The following is a 21,406-nucleotide window of genomic DNA, read 5'->3' as shown; positions in this document are numbered from 1 at the left end:
TTACCTGAGTGACATCATTAAAATTGCCATGTCCCAGACAGCCATTGCTTCCACTTCCAAAGGTCATGACGATACCCCTGTCTATACAGAAATACTCAGTTACTAAAGTCCAATTTCATTTGTAAACCTAACAAATTCCTAATTCATTTTTTAATTTAATTGCTGATTTTGTACATGTGGTATGCTAGTAAAATGCCTACTGGTGCTGAATAAAGTTTCTTGTAACCTGTTTTTAGATCTAGTCTGGTCACTGTCTATGTGGAGTTGCATATGTCTACCTAGTTTTTCAGATCTACGGTTTAATATGAGGTTACAGTAGCTTAAGTGAGGACTCTAAATTGGTCCAGTATGAGTGAATATGATTTTACAGAGCCAATAGGAATTATCGAAGTGGATTTAATGTGGCTTTTCTGACATTGATCAACAAAAATGACCCTTGAAAGTTAACGTGATCAAACAAAATATAATTATAATGGTTTTAAAAGTAAAATAATTAGTTCTATGGAGATAACCTGTCTTTGAAACATGGCTGTCAATTAGTTGAAGTATACATACACCTGCAGGTTGAAGGTCCAACTTGTAGTGAGTCAGTGTAATGGTCTAACCTACAGACAAAAGAACACCTCAGGCAACTCCCTGAAAAGGTGATTAAAATCCACTGGTCAGGGGAAAGATACAAGAAAATATCCATGTCATTAATATTCCTTTGAGTCCAGTTAATTCAATCACTAAGAAATGGAAAAGTATATGGCATAGCTGTAAATCTGCCTAGAGCAGGCTGTCCACAAAAACACCATCATGTTAACAAGATCACTAGTGAGGAATGCCACCAAGAGACCTCTGAGAACTCTGAAGGAGTTGCACACTATAGTGGCAAAAATCAGAGAGGCTGTGCATACATTGACTGTTGCCCAGGTGCTTCATCAGTCGTAGGTTTATGGGAAAGTGTCAAGGAGAAAGACAGTGTAAAAGAAAATGTACATGAAATTTCAGATAGAGTTTGCAGGAAGGCGCATGGGAGACTCGGAAGTTAACTGGAAGAAGGTTCTATGGTCTGATGAGATTAAAATTTACTTTTTTATTCATTAGACTAAACACCATGTTTAAATACTGCACATGATCAAAAACACAACATTCTCACTGCATGGTGGAGGTAGCATCATACTGTCAGGATGCGTCTCTGTAGCAGGTTCTAGAAAGCTTGTGAGGGTTAAGGGTAAAATCAATACAGCAGAATATGGGAAAACCCTGGAGGAAAGGCTGATGCAGTGTGCAAGAAACCAGTATAAAAAAGACCACAAGCATAAAGCCAAAGCTACAAACATCGTTAATGCTCTGGAGTATCCAAGTCAGATTCCACACCTCAATCCAATTTAGAATTTGTGACTGGTTTTGAAAATGGCCGTTCACTCACAATCCCAATGCAATCTGACAGAGCTTGAGTATTTCTGCAAAGAATGGGAAAAAAAACTGGGGTATCCAGATGTGCATAGCCAACAGAGACCTGTGTACACAGACTCAAGGCTTTCACAACTGCAAAAGGTATGTCATACTAAATACTGACTTAAAGGAGATGACTACTTATGCAATCAATTATTTTGTGTTTTACACTGTAATTCATTTAAACCAGTTTGCAGAGATCTGTTTTCAATTTGGTATTGAATAATAATAAAATGTGAAAACTTCCATACTTTTCACAGGCTCTGTATGTGCGCAGGTGAGCCCTGCACTGAACTGGCATCTCATCTTTGGATGTTTACCACACAGTGGTAGAAGCATAAGGTTTCTCTCTCCCAATAAACATGTAGGGGCAAAACAGCTTCAGAAAGCTGATAAAAAATCAATTTTGTTAAAACTTCTACTGGGTTCTGTCACTATTATATGTTGTGGATAATGAGCTTTAATAATGCAACATTTTGGGGATGACTGAAAAGAGAAAATTGGGACTTGGTGTAAGAATGACAGGGACACTAACAAAGATGCAAATTAAAACAAGCAGTTTTTAAGAAAAGTCTACAATACTGCCTTACAGTGTTACATAAAGAAACAAAAGTGGCAGATGTGCTAAATTTGTTACAGACAATGATAGCAACAGTACTCTCTTCATACTAGTATTTCAGACAGGGAAGTAATTCTGTGTAATATGAACTCCCTTCTGAGGATTAGTCAGGAAAGATGAAGTACAGTTACAGTACATTTCATAACTCTTTCTTTTAACACCATGTATTTTTGTTATTTTTAACTTTACAACGTATGGCAATATAAAGAGTATAAAACAAATGCAAAAGACACATGATTAATATCCAGATCAGATGCACACTCCACTTGTTTGTTTTAATAAGTAACTTTACATTGCATCAGATTCATAACACTGAGTTGATTTTATTTAAAAAATGCTATGTAATGCAGGCCCAAGTGTACATATAACATACTGATGTTCATATGAGTTGACAAATCATATGAGAAGTGAAAGAGGGCAAATGAAAAACAAGCTTAACAATTTCAAGAAAGGTTATTCATTTTCTAAGGTGAGTTATTTTAAAAGTATCTATGCAATTAATATGTTTTAAAATAAGTGAATTAATTTCCAAATCACTCAATTAAATTGTTGAGGTCAGATAACACCAAAAACAGTCATGACATCTAATTTATACACTGTGTTTTCAAGAAGTGAGGGAAGTGGCACACTTGGATGACAGTGAAGCAGCTTTACAATTGAAGATGGGCACCACGTGTGGCACTTACCTTCAGAAAATTGTCTTTTGTGCAGCTTTTGGGAAATGTTAAAAAACAAATCAATCACCTACATCTCTTAATCTTTAATATTAAATACTTGGCTCAGTTGCTTACCAATTTCTAACATAGCTCTAAGTGATTATATTTCAAAGTCATGCATAAAACAATAAGTACTGTATATAGACGAATTGCAACATTCTGTCATTTCTGCTCAGCAACATAATGAGTTTTAAAATAAAAACATGTTGATGGTTTCTGAACCTTTGAGCACTTTCAGAATTCTCCATACCTAGGATTAGACTTCAGCCTTAAACATGGAAAACTTCAATCTTGATCTGGTTTGTATAAATGAGATGATCCCAGTAAATTCCTGGGACAATTACCCTTGTCTTCCTGGGTTGTATGCATGAAACCATCTAAAGACAGCCTAATTTACCTCCACAATTGCTGGATTGCTAGTATAAACAGAGATTAGAGCTACATTAGTGACTGAATAAGAGACCCTGTGAGAGAGTGAAAGAGAAAGAGTGTGACAAGAGGTAGTGAACTGCTAACACAGTGAAATTCAATGTGATAGCTGTGCTGTGCTACTGACTGTAAGGTGGATACTAAAAGACAGTGTGACAGAAAGAATATAGTGTTGACATAGGGATGATATGTCACTGAATATATGGTAAGTACAGAGAAGAGAACATTAAGAGACAGTGTGTCAAAGGGTGAGAATCAGTTATTCAAACATGGTGTGATTAAGTTCTATAATACTGAGGTAAAGAGGGCACTTCAGGACTATGTGATAGAGGAGTACATATTATGCAACACAGTTTTAGGGAAAATTGTTGTGGTATGGAGAAAGAACGCAACATTAAGGGTTTAAATTAGACCATAACTAAAAGGCTGCAGCCAAAACTAGAGGGGTGAAATGGGCAGATTTGGGTTAATTGATTTAATTTTAAGCATACCATTTACCTAAATTATCAATTGCTGTCTAAAAGAAATTGACCCAGTTTTCCTGTGATGTAAGTCGCTTCACAGATTTTTAAAACATCATTCGAACTGAACTCAGAAGCCATTACTATTAAGGAAGTTTTGCCTTAAAAAAATATAGACAAAATGTATTAAATTTGCTGTGTCCAAAATCCATGTCTATGAGATATTTACACATTCCCTTATGCCCATTTTCTAAAAGTAGTAGTATTTTAATGATTTAAATAATGTATAAAATGGAATTTCCTTATGCTTAACAGTTACAAAAAGAATAATTGCAAGCCTCTTAACCAGAGAAAATCGGCTTAAAGATGAAGCATATAGCTTCTAATTATTAAAACAGCATGAACTTCAGTATTTTAGAACAATCTTCAGCATTGCTAAAAATTTATGTTAAAAATTACACAGCTTAAAAACAAGAACATATAACAATAGGCAGAGATCATGTAACTCTTTCTTTTTGCTAACTTCATGACAATGCTGACAACGTCTTTTTACATACTTTTGAACATTGCTACCTGTGTCTCTTGCTGTTTTTTGTGTGTAAGGAAAAAATAGAGCTTGTTAGGCTCGATGATGCACATGAGTTCAAGAAAACAATACCAATAGGACCATCTTGTGCTTGAACGTTGAATACATAGTGCACCTACTAATAGGTTAAAATTGACCACTGGCAATAAAACAAAAGGGTGAAGAAAGGAAGTATTTCTCATATTTACAGCTTAATTAAACTAACCACAAGTATGGTATCTCAGTACCAGATTTAAAATGTTTAGGATAACAAAGTGTTTCTATCAAAAGTTATACAGCCTTTAAAATGCATTCAAAAATAGGACCAGAAAGAAATCATGTATAAAAACGGATATAATACTTGAATAGACTACTTGACAATATCAAACATTAATATTTTTTTAGGGGTTGTGATATTACTTTGTCCAGACATAACAAAAGAAGCTATAAGCAAATAGGATGAAACTGTGTTTTTCAGTGCCTATGAAAATTTCCCTCAGATATCATGTACAACAAAATGCCACTGATATGGCAGGCTTAAAGTGGAAACATCAAAGTGAATGCACTTTATAAATCTTCGTCTTACAGTGTCCAAGTTGGCTTTATTACAAAATAATAATAAAAGAATGATAATTCCTCATTTAAAATGCAGGCTGAGGCATCATCAGTTCTTTATTAAAACACATTCCTTATTGTATATGGTGCATTGTATATAGACTTATGTGTACATTCCTGCAAAAGAAATGAGTACTCTGTATTGTTAGTACAGTTAAAGGGCTAATGAGTCAGAATCATAACAGAAAACAAATAATATGTAATACGTATAGTTAAAACTACAGGAAAGAAAATTTGCTCTCATTATATGGATCAATTATAACGGTAAAGATTGACCTCCTTGTCAGATATAAAATCAATTATTATACCTGTCATGCAAGTTGTAAAAAGGTCTCCACAGGAGACTGATTTGATAGTCACTGCTGACTGTCCTTCCAAATACCTAGAAATGAATTGTGGTTGAACATGATCCACAGACCCAGGGAGGGAAACATCTCCAGCATCGATGGATAGAGCCTTCAGATAATTAAAAACAATAATTTGGTCAGCTTCTTCCTTAGTTTATACCAAGATGGAACTAAAATACAAATATATGCCTACTGCAGTAGCTCACCTCCCAAGTAATTAGTCGTCCAGAGACTGTAACACCAGTTTTTTGTGTCCTCCCCAGTGAGACCTGTGTGACCTCAGTATTTAGCATGGGTAGACGCAAGGGTATGGTGATCCCGCTGCCCCAGGTGTATACCAAGGAAACAGGAGGTGGGTGACATGTTTTTCCTGACCCACTGGCATTAACTAAATTGCCTATGACAGGCAGACAAGAACAAAAAAAAAAATAATTAAAAAACAAAAACAAACAGGTTGATGGCAAACATTTAACTTTTAAAAAAGAAGGATGAATTATTGAAAGAAAGGGCTTTTATCTCAGATATCAAATAGACAAAGATAAATTAAGACAAATCTAGAATAGTGTCATCAATAATCCTCCTTGCATAAACAGCTCTGGTGTACAATAATGAAAAACACTTGTTGAGATGTCAGAAATGAATAATATGAAGTTGGAACATATTAGATTCATTGTGGTCAAAAGAGTAATTTGAAATTCTAAACAGATTTTAACATCAGCTGTTTTAATACTATGGGCATCAGGCTCTCACCGTCTTATAGATATAAATTCTTTTTTTATCATGTCAGATTGCCTTCCTTTTTATTCTAAAACTAGCCGTGTTACACCAGTTTGTCCAGGAACCAATACAATGGACCTCGGTTATAGTGTTGGTTTATCACGTATATCAGAAATACCAAGTAAGTGCTTTTCTGTATAAAATACTTGTTTTTTTCACCAATGGCTAATTATCGGCAGGCAATTTGGTATACGGTAATCCCTCGCTATATCGCGCTTCGACTTTCGCGCCTTCACTCTATCTCAGATTTTATATCTAAGCATATCTAAATATATAACTCAGATTTTTCGCTGCTTCGCGGGTTCTGCGGACAATGGGTCTTTTTACTTCCTGTACATGTTTCCTCAGTTGGTTTGCCCAGTTGATTTCATACAAGGGACGCTATTGGCGGATGGCTGAGAAGCTAAACAATCAGAGCACGCAGTTAAGTTCCTGTGTGCTGAAAGGCTCAGCGACGGAGCGCCGAATTCAATTCCGCGGCATTAACCAGGAAGTCTCGTCTCGCTCATTTAGCATCAACGTGTTTCGCTGTGTAAAGAGTTAACTTTTGTGCTCTTTTGTGTTTATATTTGTGCATAGTCAAGCCCTTCATTATGGCTCCAAAACGATCTGCTCCTGCTACTGCTTCAGGGGCCGTGCCCAAGCGCCAACGGAAGATGTTAACGATTGCCGAAAAGGTAAAAGTTTTGGATTTGTTGAAGGAAGGGAAAAGCTACACCGCTGTAGGACGCCATTACAGCATCAATGAGGCTTCGTTTCTTTTTATTTAAAAAGTAGGACAGGAATATAAGATCTACGGCCGCAGTGTCATTTTAACCAGGGTGCAAAATGAGTTGTAAGTGGACGTAATAAAGCAGTAGTCCGGATGGAATCTGCTTTAGGGATTTGGATTGAAGACTGCCGGAAGAAGAACAACGGCGGTGCTACACAGTCAACTGAAGAGGCTCCTTTAGAAGAGCTGTAGCGCTCTCCTTTGTTGTGTAGTAAAACTAAACTCATCGTTATCGGAAAAGACATTGTGTCATTGTTGGTGAGTAACCATAATTCATTTTCTACTTACAATAATTAGTACATGTACGTATGTTTAGTGTCACAATACACACATTTACTGTATACAATTTTTCTTGCATTGTACGTATTTATTGCTGGTGGCCTGTCTATCGTAATGGCTGTAACATATGTGATATTGGAGACGCTTGATATCTTTAAAATAATATTTAGGTTTTACTGTATATAAACAGTGTGTTTACATAAATAATTTCAATAAATCTTACCTAATATCTAAGAGGATACAAAGGGTTTATGCTGTATAACTGTGTGGGGAATACTTATAAACAGTGTGGGAGAGTTTATAAGGGCCTAAAATATATAAAAATAACCATACAAACATATGGTTTCTACTTCACGGATTTTCACCTATCGTGGAGGGTTCTGGAACGCAACCCCTGTGAGTGAGGAGGGATTACTGTAGTGGTTAAGGCTTTGGACCTTGGACTTCCAACCCAAAGTGTGTGACCATGAGAAAGTAACTTTACTTGTCTGTGGTCCAGCTGGAAAACCAAAAGGCATGTATAAAAGTTGTATATCAGATATTGTTAGTTGCTTTGTGTAAAGGCATCTATCAAATAATCTATACTAATAAAAGGCAAAGCCCTCACTGACTCACTCACTGACTGACTCATCACTAATTCTCCAACTTCCCGTGTAGGTAGAAGGCTGAAATTTGGCAGGCTCATTCCTTACAGCTTCCTTACAAAAGTTGGGCAGGTTTCATTTCGAAATTCTACGCGTAATGGTCATAACTGGAAGCTATTTTTCTCCATTTACTGTAATGGAGTTGAGCTCGAAAGCCGTGGGGGGGCGGAGTTTCGTGTGACATCATCACGCCTCCCACATAATCACGTGAACTGACTGTCAACGCAGTACATAGAAAACCAGGAAGAGCTCCAAAAAGCGCTGAAGAAAACATGCATTATATAATTGAGAAGGCAGCGAAACAATAAGAAGTGAGCGAGTGACATATACAACCATATTCATGAGTGCTGCTAATTCGGAAACAAAGCACGGTGTAAACCTAAAGTTTAAATTAAGTTCATAGACAGGCTGCCGCTGGCGTTTGTCATGCCCACGGGTAATACGGGATACAAGTTTAATGAGAGGACGCAGGATATAAACGAGAGTTTTTTTTTTTTTTTATTTATTTATTTTATTACAATCAATACATAGCAATCAAGTTTTACAAAAAAAAAAAAAGAATTATGCTAAGAACAGATCGATCCCCACCCTTGAGAGAGAGAGCAAGCCAAACGGTGTAAAATTTAAGGCTTTTAAAAATACCTAAATCAACAAATTCTCTGTGCTTTATAAAATCATTTCAAAATATTACTGATTAGATCCTGCCATGTTTTGAAAAAAGTCTGCACAGATCCTCTAACTGAGTATTTGATTTTTTCCAAATAAATTTTAAACGAGAGTTTTGATCACTTTGTAACTAAGTTAAAATTGTAGGTGAAGGGCTGTGCTTATGCAAATTCTGAGAGACTGTGTTTGTGGAGGATTGACAGTTAAGGCGGGTGGGGGAGTCACGTCATCATCTCCCCTCCCATTCACCTAATTTCGCTGTGAGCTGAGCTCTGTAGCTAACGTCGTCTTGAGGAACCAACTTTGTGACGCTGCCACCAAATAGTCACAGAAAAATCCACAAGTAAATACACACGCTGTCTCTAGAGTTTCTCCACACTGAATCCTCCAGGCACTACTTACAACAGGTTACATTGACAATCGTGTTACGTTATTTTTAAAATGTTTCCTTTTCTTAGCACAAGCACAGCTGAGAAGCTTTGATGCATGTGCTCCATAATGCGTTAAAAATCACGCATTTAATCACACTTTGCATTACAAACAAAGGGGAACTTCTGTCAATGCATGATTTCCTGGTACACCGATTACATTGATAAGCACTTCCCGATTATTTTACCCTCGCACCCCCTTGGTTTGAGAAGAAGTATGAAAAAATATGAGGTTAACACAGAAAAACAGATCACCAATTAAAGCTTTATGAATAATGGATACTTTATTCGACATCAATGATTGTTTTGGTAAAGCCATACTCAGTGTATTCATTAGATGAACGGTAAAAAAGTAAGAGAGAGGGGAGGGTGACTTATTGAGGCACGCAGGCAAAACCACAATAGTACGCGGGCTCAATGTACTGTACTGTAGTGCGCGTCAACTCGATCTGAATTGCGCGATCACATTCGAAAAAATATATCTTTTCAAGTTCTATTTAGTCCATATGTGTCAAACTCAAGGCCCTGGGCCACATCCAGCCCGTGTAATTATATCCGCGCGAGATCATTTTATATACTGTATTATTGTTATTAATGGCCCGGGGATATGAAGCACTGGTAACACAATAAACTACAGATCCCATAATGCAGCACTTCAGCTGCCTTGTAACTTACGCGTTAATCAAGTCTAGCTTATGATGCTGCAAGTTATTGCGAAGCTAGCCCACGCGATGCCGAAGAGAAAAGTTGATTCTGAAAATAGAGCCTTTAAAAACCGATGGGAGGCTGAGTATATGTTTACTGACATTGCTGGTAAACCCGTGTGTCTCATTTGTGGAGCTAATGTGGCTGTAATTACAGAATTTAATCTAAGACGGCACTATGAGACAAAACATCAGGATAACCTGAAAGACCTAAATGCAATGCAGAAGATACAGAAAGCAGAAGAGTTAAAGAAGAATCTGACACTTCAGCAGACGTTTTTACCCGTGCAAAATCACAAAGTGATTTCAAGTGAAGCTGCTTTTATGGGAGACACAAATGCACCAGTGCAGTTTGCCCCACTTTCCCTGTTGCCAAGTAATGTTGAACCAAGTCACCACAACGGTGTTCCCAAATACGCACTTTGCTGATAAACTGAGCGCACGGCGCACTGAGTTCGCACGGCGCTTTGGTGACTTTGAAAAACAAAAAAAGAATTTTGAGTTGTTTCGCAACCCATTTGCTGTCGATGTGGAAACTGCACCTGTGCAGATTCAGATGGAGGTGATTGAGCTGCAGTGTAATGGCACACTGAAGGCAAAGTACGATACTGCAGGGCCCGCACAGTTTATTCACTCCATTTCCGCAGAAATGCTCCAGCTCCGTCTACATGCGGCTCGAACCTTGTGCATGTTTGGTAACACATATCTGTGTGAGAAGCTCTTCTCAGTGATGAAGACTAACAAAACAGCACACAGGAGTCGCCTTACTGATGACCACCTGCAGTCCATCCTGAAAATGTCCACAACACAGAACCTCACACCAAACATAAACGAACTTGTTGCCAATAAAAGAAGCCAGGCGTCCAGCTCTGATAAAATGACAAATGAGCAAAGACAACTGAATGATTTGATTTGTTATTGCTGAAAAGAACAAATTTTATTTATATTTCCAGGTTTTGTTATGCAGCATGTTCATATTTGAATTTGTATAATTTTGACAGGATTTTGGGATATTTAAAATTTAAGTTTATTTTTAAAATAAAATTACATAAGAGTAAAGAAATTTGAATGTTTGTTCTTTTAACGTTGACTTTATTTCTAACTTGTATAATTTAGACAGGATATATTTTTATGGAGAGCAAAATATTATAAGTTATTTAAGGTTTCAGTTGATTCATTCCGGAATAATATTCCTGTCTGTTTTTATTCATATTTATGTTCAAAAAAGTTTAGTTTTAAAAGTTTAGTTTTAGTGTGTTCAATAAATGTTTATCCTGTTCAGCCCACGACCTAAAGTGTGTTTTGGATTTTGGCCCCCTGTGCAATTGAGTTTGACACCCCTGATTTAGTCGACACAAATATCTTTGGTTGGAATGTAAGGCGAATTTACTCTTTACATTTGTATGGTGAAGAAAAATTTATGCAATGATACCTACATTTAACTTACATTCCTACCAAAGATATTTCTGTTGACTAAATAAAAATTCCTTCTATTTAAAATTTAAATAGAACTTGAACAGATATGATAGTTCATAATATCCAGGCAGACTTGCACGTAAGAGCGGGAGTCATCCGTTTTAACAAACAGCGTATTGCACTGATATGAAATTGCCTGCCCATTTAATTATTTAGGAATGGATAAATAAATTAATATTTTGTACAAATAATGTTTTTCATTTTTCTTCCTTGATGGATTCTGGCACCCCCTGCAACAGTTGCTCGCACCCCAAAGAGTGTATATTATATGTGTGTGTGTGTGTATACGTATATATGTAGATATGTATGTATATGTATATATATGTTTATATATGTGTATGTGTATATATGTATATATATATATGTATGTATATATGTGTGTGTGTATATATATGTGTATATGTTTATATGTATATATGTATGGATATGTATATATATGTTTATATGTGTGTGCATATATATATATATATATATATATATATATATATATATATATATATGTAAGCAACACTCATCACTCACAACAGTGACAAAACAATTACATTGACAATCATGTTATGTTATTTTCAAAATGTTTACTTTTTCATTACTTCTTTAACACACTACTCCGTTGCGAAGCGCAGGTATTTTGCTAGTATATATATATATATATATATATATATTGTCAGGGATGCCAGGGGCCATGACCCGCCAGGACGACATGAAGGACCGGATGTGGGTCTGCACCCATCCTGGATCATGTGGGGGTTGCCTTCCGGGTTGCTTTGGGGGCCACGGGTACAGGACATGGAAGCCCTACCCTGTAGGGGCCCGTGGTCACCGCCAGGAGGCGCCCCAATGCCTTGGGGACCTGTTACCCCAGCACTTCCGCCACACCAGGAAGTTCTGGGGAAGATTTATGACGGCGCCCGGAGAGCAGCCGGGAGGACAGCCGGCACTTCCGCCACGCTGGGGCGTGGCCAGAGGAGGAATGCCGGGAACACCTGGTGCTCATCCGGAAACCATATAAAAGGGGCCATCTCCATTCATTCGAGGCTAGAGTCGGGTGGAAGGAGGACTAGGCAAGAGGAGCTGTGGAGGCGGCCCGAAGACAAGGCATTGTGGCCAGGACTGTGTGTTATTTGGGGTATTGTGCTGGGGTCTTAGTGACCATTATTGTAAAATATATATTGTAAATAAACGTGCGGTGTTTTAAACAACATGTCCGCCTGTCTGTGTCCGGGTAAACTTCCACAATGGCGCCCAACGTGGGGTGAACCGTCTGGTTCAAGACAGGGACCCCAATTTACAAATATTTTGTGGACGACCCGGCGCAGCAGGTGCGCCCACACACGTGCTCACAACCCCGCGGGGTAAAGGAACCCCACGGACCGCCAGGGGTCCGTAGGAAGGCCATATTTCCCTGAGGCGGGCGGGCGGCGTGCCTACCAGGAGTGCAGCGGGCTCCGAAGATTGCACCGTTGCTGGAAGCGCCCGGGACGGCATGGCGTCGAGAAAGGCCACGCCGAGGAGGTGTCCTCGGTTTGACGAGTCCGGGGAGGTGAGTTTCCTGCCTAGTGGCAGCCGGCCCATGGGGGCCGGGCGTGTTTCTTCTTTTTTAGGCAGGGGCTTCCCGGACCCACGTCAGTGGCAGGCGCATGCTGATCTGGGGTGCTCCGGCAGCACGGCGGCAGCCTCGAGGGCTGCGGAGGAGGAGACGCTGCAGCTCGAGAGGCGCTGGCAACAGCAAGGCTGCCGGCAAGCACGTCGCCACCGCAGAAGGGGAGCCAAGATGGCCGCGGACCAGAAGTCCCTCCCCCTGATAGGCACGCTATTGGACGGTGTCTTGTGTGCCCGCTGATGACTGTAGAGAGGCGGGACCAAGGAATGTCCATCACGGGCAGGGGGGAGACCCGATTGGGCCGGAGGAGAAGGCCCACAGGAAGTGGCCGGCGTTGGAGGCTGACAGACAGGTAGGCTCCGCGTCGGTTAACTTCCTGTCTTTGCCGGCTGCTCTGGCGGAGCTGGAGGCGTGCCTTCAGCCTGCGGAGCAGCGTGTTTTGCAGATGCTACGTGCCCTCCGGGCTGATGTGCTGGTACTGGAGAGGAAGGCGCTCGTGGCGCTGAAAACGTTAGTGACAACGGGACGGCGCGACGCTGGAATCTCCAGCCGGGGAGGTACGGCGGAGACGGTGAGTACAACCGACTCCGTACAGCATGCGGGAGGGTCTGCCGAAAATGGCTGTGACGTTAACGATCAGTTTCGAGTAAGCAGCCCTCCAACAGGAGGTGCGGCGCCGCGGGCTGTATGCGCGGCGAGGGGGGAGTCTGTGAGGATGCTGAAGGGACACGGGCTGCTTAGTGCCCCGGGTCCTAGCGCCCTCCGCCCCCAGTCGGCTGCGGTCTCGCCGCACTGTAGGGACGCAGACGGGAAAGAGGCGCCTTCTTTTCCATAAGGAGTCTCAAACCGTCATGGCGTCCCAGAGTGAACGGAGGAATAAGAGGCTGGGTGCCGATTCCTCCGATATGTTGGGACGCGGTGCTGGGTGCACGCGTCCGGGTGCTGGTCGTCCTCTGCGGGCGCAGAAGAAATCCCTGAGGCCGGTGGAGAGAGCGCAGGTGGTGCCGGCATTTCCACCGTTAAGAGGGACATGGAAGCCGCGGAGAGGGTGCCGAACAGGCAAGTGCCAGGGTGCCGGTTGGAGGGGGGAACGCTGCCCGTGTGTGGTACGGGAAGGGTGCTTTGGCAGCGGTTCTGCCCCTGTCTTCTCTTTGTAGGGACGGACCCCGGGCGAGCCGTAGGACCCCCTTCATTGGGGACCTGCCCTCTGACATCGGACCATCTGCGGGAGGATCTCTCTGTTTGTGTGCGAATGTCGCCATGGCTGGAGGAGGCTGCAATGGAGCGAGTGACTCCGACCAAAGGGGTGCGGAGGCCTTGGAGGGGGTGCCGATCAAGGAGGCCCCGGGGTGCCGGTAAGAGGGGGGAGCACAACCTGTGCGAGGCGCAGGGGAGCACCAAGTGGTGGTTCTCAGGCTGTGTCTCCGCCCCTGATCCTGCTTGGAGTGCGGGGCTGGACCCCGGCTATCCTGGAGTTGGACCCGCTTCGGGGCTGCGCTGCCCTCGCGGGATGGGCCGCTCTTTCCCCCGAGTGGTCTTCGCTGGCTGTGGGGCAGTGTCAGGGATGCCAGGGGCCATGACCCGGCCGGGACGACATGAAGGACCGGATGTGGGTCTGCACCCATCCTGGATCACGTGAGAGTTGCCTTCCGGGTTGCTTTGGGGGCCACGGGAACAGGGCATGGAAGCCCTACCCTGTAGGGGCCCGTGGTCACCGCCAGGAGCGCCCAATGCCTTGGGGACCTGTTACCCCAGCACTTCCACCACACCAGGAAGTGCTGGGGGGAAGATTTATGACGGCGCCCAGAGAGCAGCCGGGAGGACAGCCGGCACTTCCGCCACGCTAGGGCGTGGCCAGAGGAGGAATGCCAGGAACACCTGGTGCTCATCCGGGAACCATATAAAAGGGGCCGTCTCCATTCATTCAAGGCTAGAGTCGGGTGGAAGGAGGACGAGGCAAGAGGAGCTGTGGAGGCGGCCCGAAGACAAGGCATTGTGGCCAGGACTGTGTGTTATTTGGGGTATTGTGCACTTTGAACTGGGTCTGAGTGACCATTGGCTGGGGTCTTAGTGACCATTATTGTAAAATATATATTGTAAATAAACGTGTGGTGTTTTAAACAACATGTCCGCCTGTCTGTGTCCGGTCAACTTCCACAATATATATATATATATATATATATATATATATATATATAGATATGAGAAAAACACTCATATCAATGACAAAACAATTACATTAACAATCATGTTACGTTATTTTTAAAATTTTTCCTTTTCTTTTTCATAACTTCTTTAACACACTACTTCTCCGCTGCGAAGCGCAGGTATTCTGCTAGTAAGTAATAATATTATTAGGTCACTAGAACTGCTTATTCTTGAACATTCACTATTGTCTGTGACAAAATCATTCTTGCATTAGATGAATTCCTATTTTTTTCCTGCTTTTTCTAATGATTTGGTTGTGGTTGAAGGTTGTTGCAAAACATAATCTTACTAGAAAGTGTATTCTTTAGCACTGATATGGGTAATCAGTAAGAGTAATGTGAAATTTCAGTTTATGTTATTATCATTATTAGATGTTTATGATTTTCATTTGTTTATGTTGTTCACTCAAGTACAGCATTTTTTTTTAATGTTTTTAATCAGTTATATGTAGTCCCCGTTTAAGTCAGCAGATGCGAATGTATACGAAAGGAAGGGCTTGAAGTGCATACACATGTGTGCCAGTAGCTTACGTGTTACACTGATGCATTAACATGAAGAGAATGAGAAGCGTGAAGCAGTGACTTTGAGCATTGCAACATAATTTCTGGGATTTCCCTATAGTACATTCAAGCATCACAATATAAGACTGACACTGCGATATTGCGAATTTAAGTTCTGCAATCAAAGAGTGGATGAGGGCTCAGTCACTATTTTAGTTTTCAGCACAGCATCTGGGGGCTAGAGGTTGACGAAGCAGAATAGATAACCAAGATGACAACCAACAAAAAAAACAAAAAAAAAAAAAACATTGCTGCTTTTCATTGAACTTTGCATCTTCTTTGCAAAACCATCTTTTTCTATTTCACAACATGATCACATCTCTTTTTTCTTCTCTAGGACACTGCCCCATCTTTAGTCGTCCATCCACTCTGTTGGTTAATGGTACTATTCCCGTGGCAAGTCAATTGCTTTTAGATTGTCCTTTGTATGCATAAAGCCACCTGTCTGCACAGTGCAGAGTATTTCCATTAATATATTACTAATAAATATCGATAAATAAAAAGTTTCCCATGTTGGCTAATTTTAGTTTTTCTAAAATCTCACCATATTTCAATCAAATCAGTCAAAGCACTTTTGAGATTCTGGGGTACTTTGTTTTTCTGTTAGTTATATATAGATATATCAAAATGTTCTTTCCTAGCAGACACCTAGTGTCCTAGATGTTCAGCTTTCTAACTAAATAGGATAAATACTAATCTTGTCAGATCTCAAAGTCCTGTTGCTTCTTTTTAGCTTGAATGTATGGGAACCTTCTTAACCCTTGTGTTTCCCCATATTAACTTAAACTAGTGAGATATTAAATATGTATTTTCTGAATTACTGTTATTTGTTTATGGTTATCTTTAATATAACAAAATACAAGAAATACCCTTTTAGGTGTGATACTCTGCTGAGACATGGTGCGTTCTGCCACAAATTGGAAAAAATGTAAAATGTAAGCTAATGTTTTGTCTGCTCAAAAAATGAAAACCATATACTGTAAATGATTGCTTTTGTATGGCATGAAAAGTGAGATTTTCATAAAAGCAGTCTCCTTAGTGAAACAATGCCTTACAGTGCAAAAATGGGGTAATTTTTATATAATGAAAAATAAAAAAGGACATATTAGCAACCTATGAATGATTTATTTTTTTACCACTATCAAAGGTTTATGATGAACTAGAAGACACAACATTAGTTTCTTTGAGAAGGGTCTCAATTGTAAGTCATCCTCCAAAGACTGTCAGACCATGCCAACTACTGGTCATTCTACATTACCCTCTAGAGTTACCATATTTCAAATGATAAAACAAGGGCAGTGTTGAGGCATGTACCCATATTTGCTTTCTTATAGGAAATGAAAAATTTAGTAATACAGTATTAGAAGGACTGCTATAAAATATATACTTTACAAATTCATCAACATACTTCTTGATCTTGCACTGGGAACCCTTCCTGTTGGCCTTCGATTCGAGCCAGATTGAACTGATAAAGGTTTCTCAATTCTGGAAACAAAAAAAAAAAAAATATTACTATACTGAACAAAATTACATTGTAACTACCCATATTCAACTTCAGACTCATACTGTAGCTAACAGAACAGAACTGAATATTCATCATGCAAGGCAGATGTTTTAGGAAGTACAGTGGTTGCCTTGGCATGATTGAATTTTTCTAGTTAACCATAAACTAACATACACTCAAACAGAAAACAATCTTTTTTTATCTGAACTTTATCTGTTTACATGGAAATCCAACTCAAGCAAATTGCATACCTTCCAGTAATAATGGTCAGAGTTCAGCCAGCAAAGAAAAATGATTAATGTAAACAAGCATTTATTTTGAATAGATAGTTCTTTTTTAAAACTGTTATTTAAAATGTTTATTTATTACACCAATAATAATTACCTTTTTATATAAAAAAGATGGGCATCCCATCTAGGGTTGGGTCATGCACTATTATTTAATGCTGCCAGAACAGGAGCTGACTGCTCATACCCCTGAGGTGAATATGCAGGTAAGAAATCAGACAGACAGCAAAAGAAGAAAATACAAGCTTTTGTTTGCTTTACATGGATTTTCACATAACTGAAACAATACAGCATGTATATTTGTCCAGTTTTGGAATATTCCAGAAATATGTAAGTTCAATCTATTCTAAATGCTATTCTCAGTGATGAACTACAAGTTTTACAAATTTAAAACTACAATTCCAAAATACTATTCCAACAATACATAAGTACAAGCACACATATACCCACACTTAGACATTATTATGCTAATTAATAAGGAAAAAAAACACTTCACAGGAATTTTGCTCTAAAGATGGAAAAATAAAATAAAGATAAGGTGCCAGCAGGCAATAAAGGAGAGAAAAATAAGAAATACTCCAACTGCAACAGGAGTAAGGAATACATAAGGTAAACTGATTTGAATTTTCGATTACTTATAATCAAGTTTTTTATTTTAACACATTCTTACTTATCATTATAATGGAGAATGGTGACTTGTTGCATGTTTGACATGCAAGTAATAATTTCACTATACTAATAAATCTGACATTACTACTGCTACTTCTTGACCTAAGCCAACTGTTTACCAAGAAACCCCAAGTACATTCCCTAACATACTTCAATATAGAATATATTCCATGATTGTAGTTGAATTACACAAAGCGTGTACATACAATGAAATCAAACAAAACATTTTTCTCCCTTTCATGTCACTTTATTACTTTAATAAAAAGTCACTGAATAGGATTTCTGTTTTTGCCATTGTATCGAAAATTATTGAGTATCGTAAAGTTTCACTGGTATTGGCATCAAATATGAAAATTCTGGTACTGTGACAGCTCTAATGAGCTATGTGCTTCAATGTGACTTTGTTGAAAAGCACAGCTGCTTAATTTTGCTCCTTTTAAATAGCTAAAAATACACAGTATGTCAACTAAAACATCCTCTACTGTCCAGAAGTGGACATAGGAACGTTCTCCAGAATGCCTTTGCAACCATTCACAATTGTTCATATTTTCTCACTGACATGACTAAAAAGCATCATTAGCAACAGGTTCCTGTAGTATCATGTCAAGGGTACTTCCATGTGCTGTGCCTCAAAACACCCTCACTTCGTTTACCCAGAGAATGCACAGCAATCCTGCCTTTACAATTGACCTTCCCTTTAAACTCAAATGTCTGTAACTTCATGTTACATTTGCCCTGTACATCAATAAACCTCAGGATTATATTTACAAATTTATATATCACGCTTAACAGCATGAAATGGAATAAAGGCACAAAAATAAAACGTTGTATACAGTGGATTGTTCTTGTGATACAATTGTAAAAGAATAACATTAATTCTAAGCGTAATAAAATTTAAAAATATACTTCACAAAGTTTCTTTCATTTTATTGCTTCACAAACAGCAAAATATTCAATATTCCAAACAGTGTGCAATACAGATGAATAAGGTTAGCACTGCAGTTATCCACCCCTCACCCACATTCAATGAAGGGAGGCATACAATTGATAGAGCTGATGACAGACCAAAGGAAGCATCTTAATACGTTATGATAAGCACCAGTAATTTGCATACCTAAGAACATTCCTGTTTTAGTCCATAAATGCCTGCTGGAACACCCAACAATCACATTGTAAAATACTGGCACATAGTCATTGATAAAAAAGTTTATTTTGGCTGCAAACAATTCCATGGCGACCTTATATATTGTGCTAAATGGCTGGATAAAGCTAATTTTTGTGTGTTGAATCTTAAATTTATAATGCAAAAACACTGTAAATCCCACTGCTTTCCCCAAAAAACTGACTTTTTTTTAAATAATAATTTTTGACTATTCATAAATATGTCAGCCATAACATACTAGGCTTCCAAAGTGGATAAGTCCCCTCTTACTGTATATAATGTATATTAGTTAAGATCAGATATGACAACAAATATATTAAATGAATAAATGCCCTTTGGTTGCACTGTTTTATCTTTAGCAAATGTGCTCTTTAACTTAGTTTGTAGTATACCACAGAAACCACTATACTGGTTAACTCATTTTAAGATGTTTGATCAGTAAATAATTTTGTCAAAACATCAGAAAAACATCCCACAACATAAATTAGTACCCTGTGAAAGAACGCCCAGTGGGGTGTTTTCAATATAAATGAGTAGCCTGTAAGTCAAACACATTTTTGTAGTTAACTGGGGGCTCCGCCACCTGCGCGGTTCGCTCGCCCACCCCGTGTTTGGTTTACCGAATATACAATTTAAACAGATTGTTATTTTCATGGTAATTGTTACTTATGCATTATTTTCACTTTTACTTTAAAAACTGTTGTAAAAACAATACTTGTCCTTTATTTCCAGCTCCATGCATGGTTACATCTCTTTCTCGACAGACGTATAATGACCTCACTTTGTCCTGCTATTTTGTCAATTACACCTGGTCCTGATGATTAATTTCCTTTTGTTTGCGCTAATGCGATCTTTTACTCGTCGACATTACACTTATAACGTATTGTCCTTTATACACTTTATATGCACTGAGACCCCTGTATCTGTGTGTATTGTGTGCCTTTACACTACTGATTTTTTTGCTGGCCGTGCTCTGATATTGCTAGTAAGTAGCATGTGTCTTGCAAGAATCCCATGTTCTATATCCCCGCGAGACGCTCCGTGGCCATTCTGTTTCGTCTCGTGGGTCTTTTATTTGTCTTCCGTGATCTTGACATGAAGATCACGTATCATCTCCTAGTCATTCCCTCCCACAGGATTTTTTTTATAACAGAGACACATAAAAAAAAAAAAAACAGCGATACAATTTTTTATAACATCTTTTGATCCAACACCCTTACCTTCTCATTTTCACATTGCCAATGTCAGTATATAGGTTAAGCAGGGGCCTAATGCAGATGGGCTGCGCCATTATCTCATTCAGCTGTGGCCGTTTGGAAGGGTCAAGATTGAGCATGCTTAAGATTAGCTGCCTCAGATCAGGGCTATAGCGGTCTGAAATTGGAGCAAATGTTCCACTCATGATCTTCAGTACAAGTGCAGGCAAGTTCTAGGTACAAGAAGGTATTTGAAATTTTTTAAGCATTTGTATTTGGTAAAACTGAAATGAAAAAATATATGCCCTTTCAATTTACTGAAACCATGTTTTATTTATGGGGAAGGTTCTTTAGATTTTTTCAGTGCTTTTAATGGTTATTAAACATTCAAGTTATTTCCCAGCAGACACAAAAAAACAATCAGACACAAACATAATAAAAAACAACAGGTTTAAAAAGTCCCAAAACTATCACCTTGTTTAAAACAATCAATGGGAAACTTCCAGCAAAGCAACTGGAAAGTTATCTAAAAACAAAAAAGACCTGTAGATAACAGAAATATCTTACTGCTGCTTCAAAGGCTCGTTTCAGACTTGCCAGCTCATACAGAACACAACCTAATGCCCAAATGTCACTCTTCTGATTATATGGTTTACCCTCGCAGAGTTCAGGAGAGATGTAACATGGAGTACCAACAACCTAAAATAAAGCAATAAGAGAGACATAACTACTTCAAACAGCAAAACTGGACAATGTTAATAAGATACCCACTGGCACATTTCATATGAATACGTAATTCATTACTAATTGTAAAGGTGAAGAATGTGCAGCATATGTTGTAAACAAAAAGAGTACTTTGGCCTTTGCTTTTCCTTTGCGCTAGGATTATCTAGTTTACATTACAGCATTCTATTCTGTTGTTAAAGTGATACACTACTAACAAGAAAAAGAAATACACCCTTCCTTATTTTAAATTTAAAAGACTGGTATAATGGCCCAGAGGTTACCAGCACTGCCTCAAAACTGAGTTTAATACTGGCCCAGTAATTGCATTGGACAAACTCACATATTCTCCTCATCACAACACAGATATCAAAATTTTATTCCACATCACAAACATGTAACATTAGGTTAACTGGCTACTATAATCTAGTCCCAATATCACTGGGTATGCATGTGTATGTGAAATTACTTCTTCCACTTACCTCCCTGTCTTGCACCAGATACTGACAGCATTGGCTCTAGCATCCTGCAATCCTCAACTGGATTAACGTGTTCAAAA

At 39.2% G+C, this 21,406-nt stretch overlaps 1 protein-coding gene across 3 annotated transcripts in view; it reads right to left on the bottom strand.

Annotated features, from left to right (window-relative positions):
• nek8 (NIMA-related kinase 8) overlaps positions 1-21,406 on the bottom strand; it is a 45,337-nt gene that overhangs the window by 14,921 nt on the left and 9,010 nt on the right. For all 3 annotated transcript variants that reach the window (XM_039743242.1, XM_039743244.1, XM_039743243.1), the window contains exons 4-9: positions 20,692-20,823; positions 20,149-20,357; positions 16,715-16,791; positions 5,399-5,589; positions 5,154-5,301; positions 5-81 (exon numbers count right to left, since the gene is read on the bottom strand). In XM_039743242.1, the coding sequence (XP_039599176.1) occupies positions 5-81; positions 5,154-5,301; positions 5,399-5,589; positions 16,715-16,791; positions 20,149-20,357; positions 20,692-20,823 (834 nt within the window). The remainder of the gene's footprint in view (positions 1-4; positions 82-5,153; positions 5,302-5,398; positions 5,590-16,714; positions 16,792-20,148; positions 20,358-20,691; positions 20,824-21,406) is intronic.

This window comes from Polypterus senegalus, unplaced genomic scaffold (genome assembly GCF_016835505.1).
Source record: "Polypterus senegalus isolate Bchr_013 unplaced genomic scaffold, ASM1683550v1 scaffold_506, whole genome shotgun sequence".
NCBI lineage: Eukaryota > Metazoa > Chordata > Cladistia > Polypteriformes > Polypteridae > Polypterus > Polypterus senegalus.
This window is presented reverse-complemented; position numbering and strand designations above follow the sequence as displayed.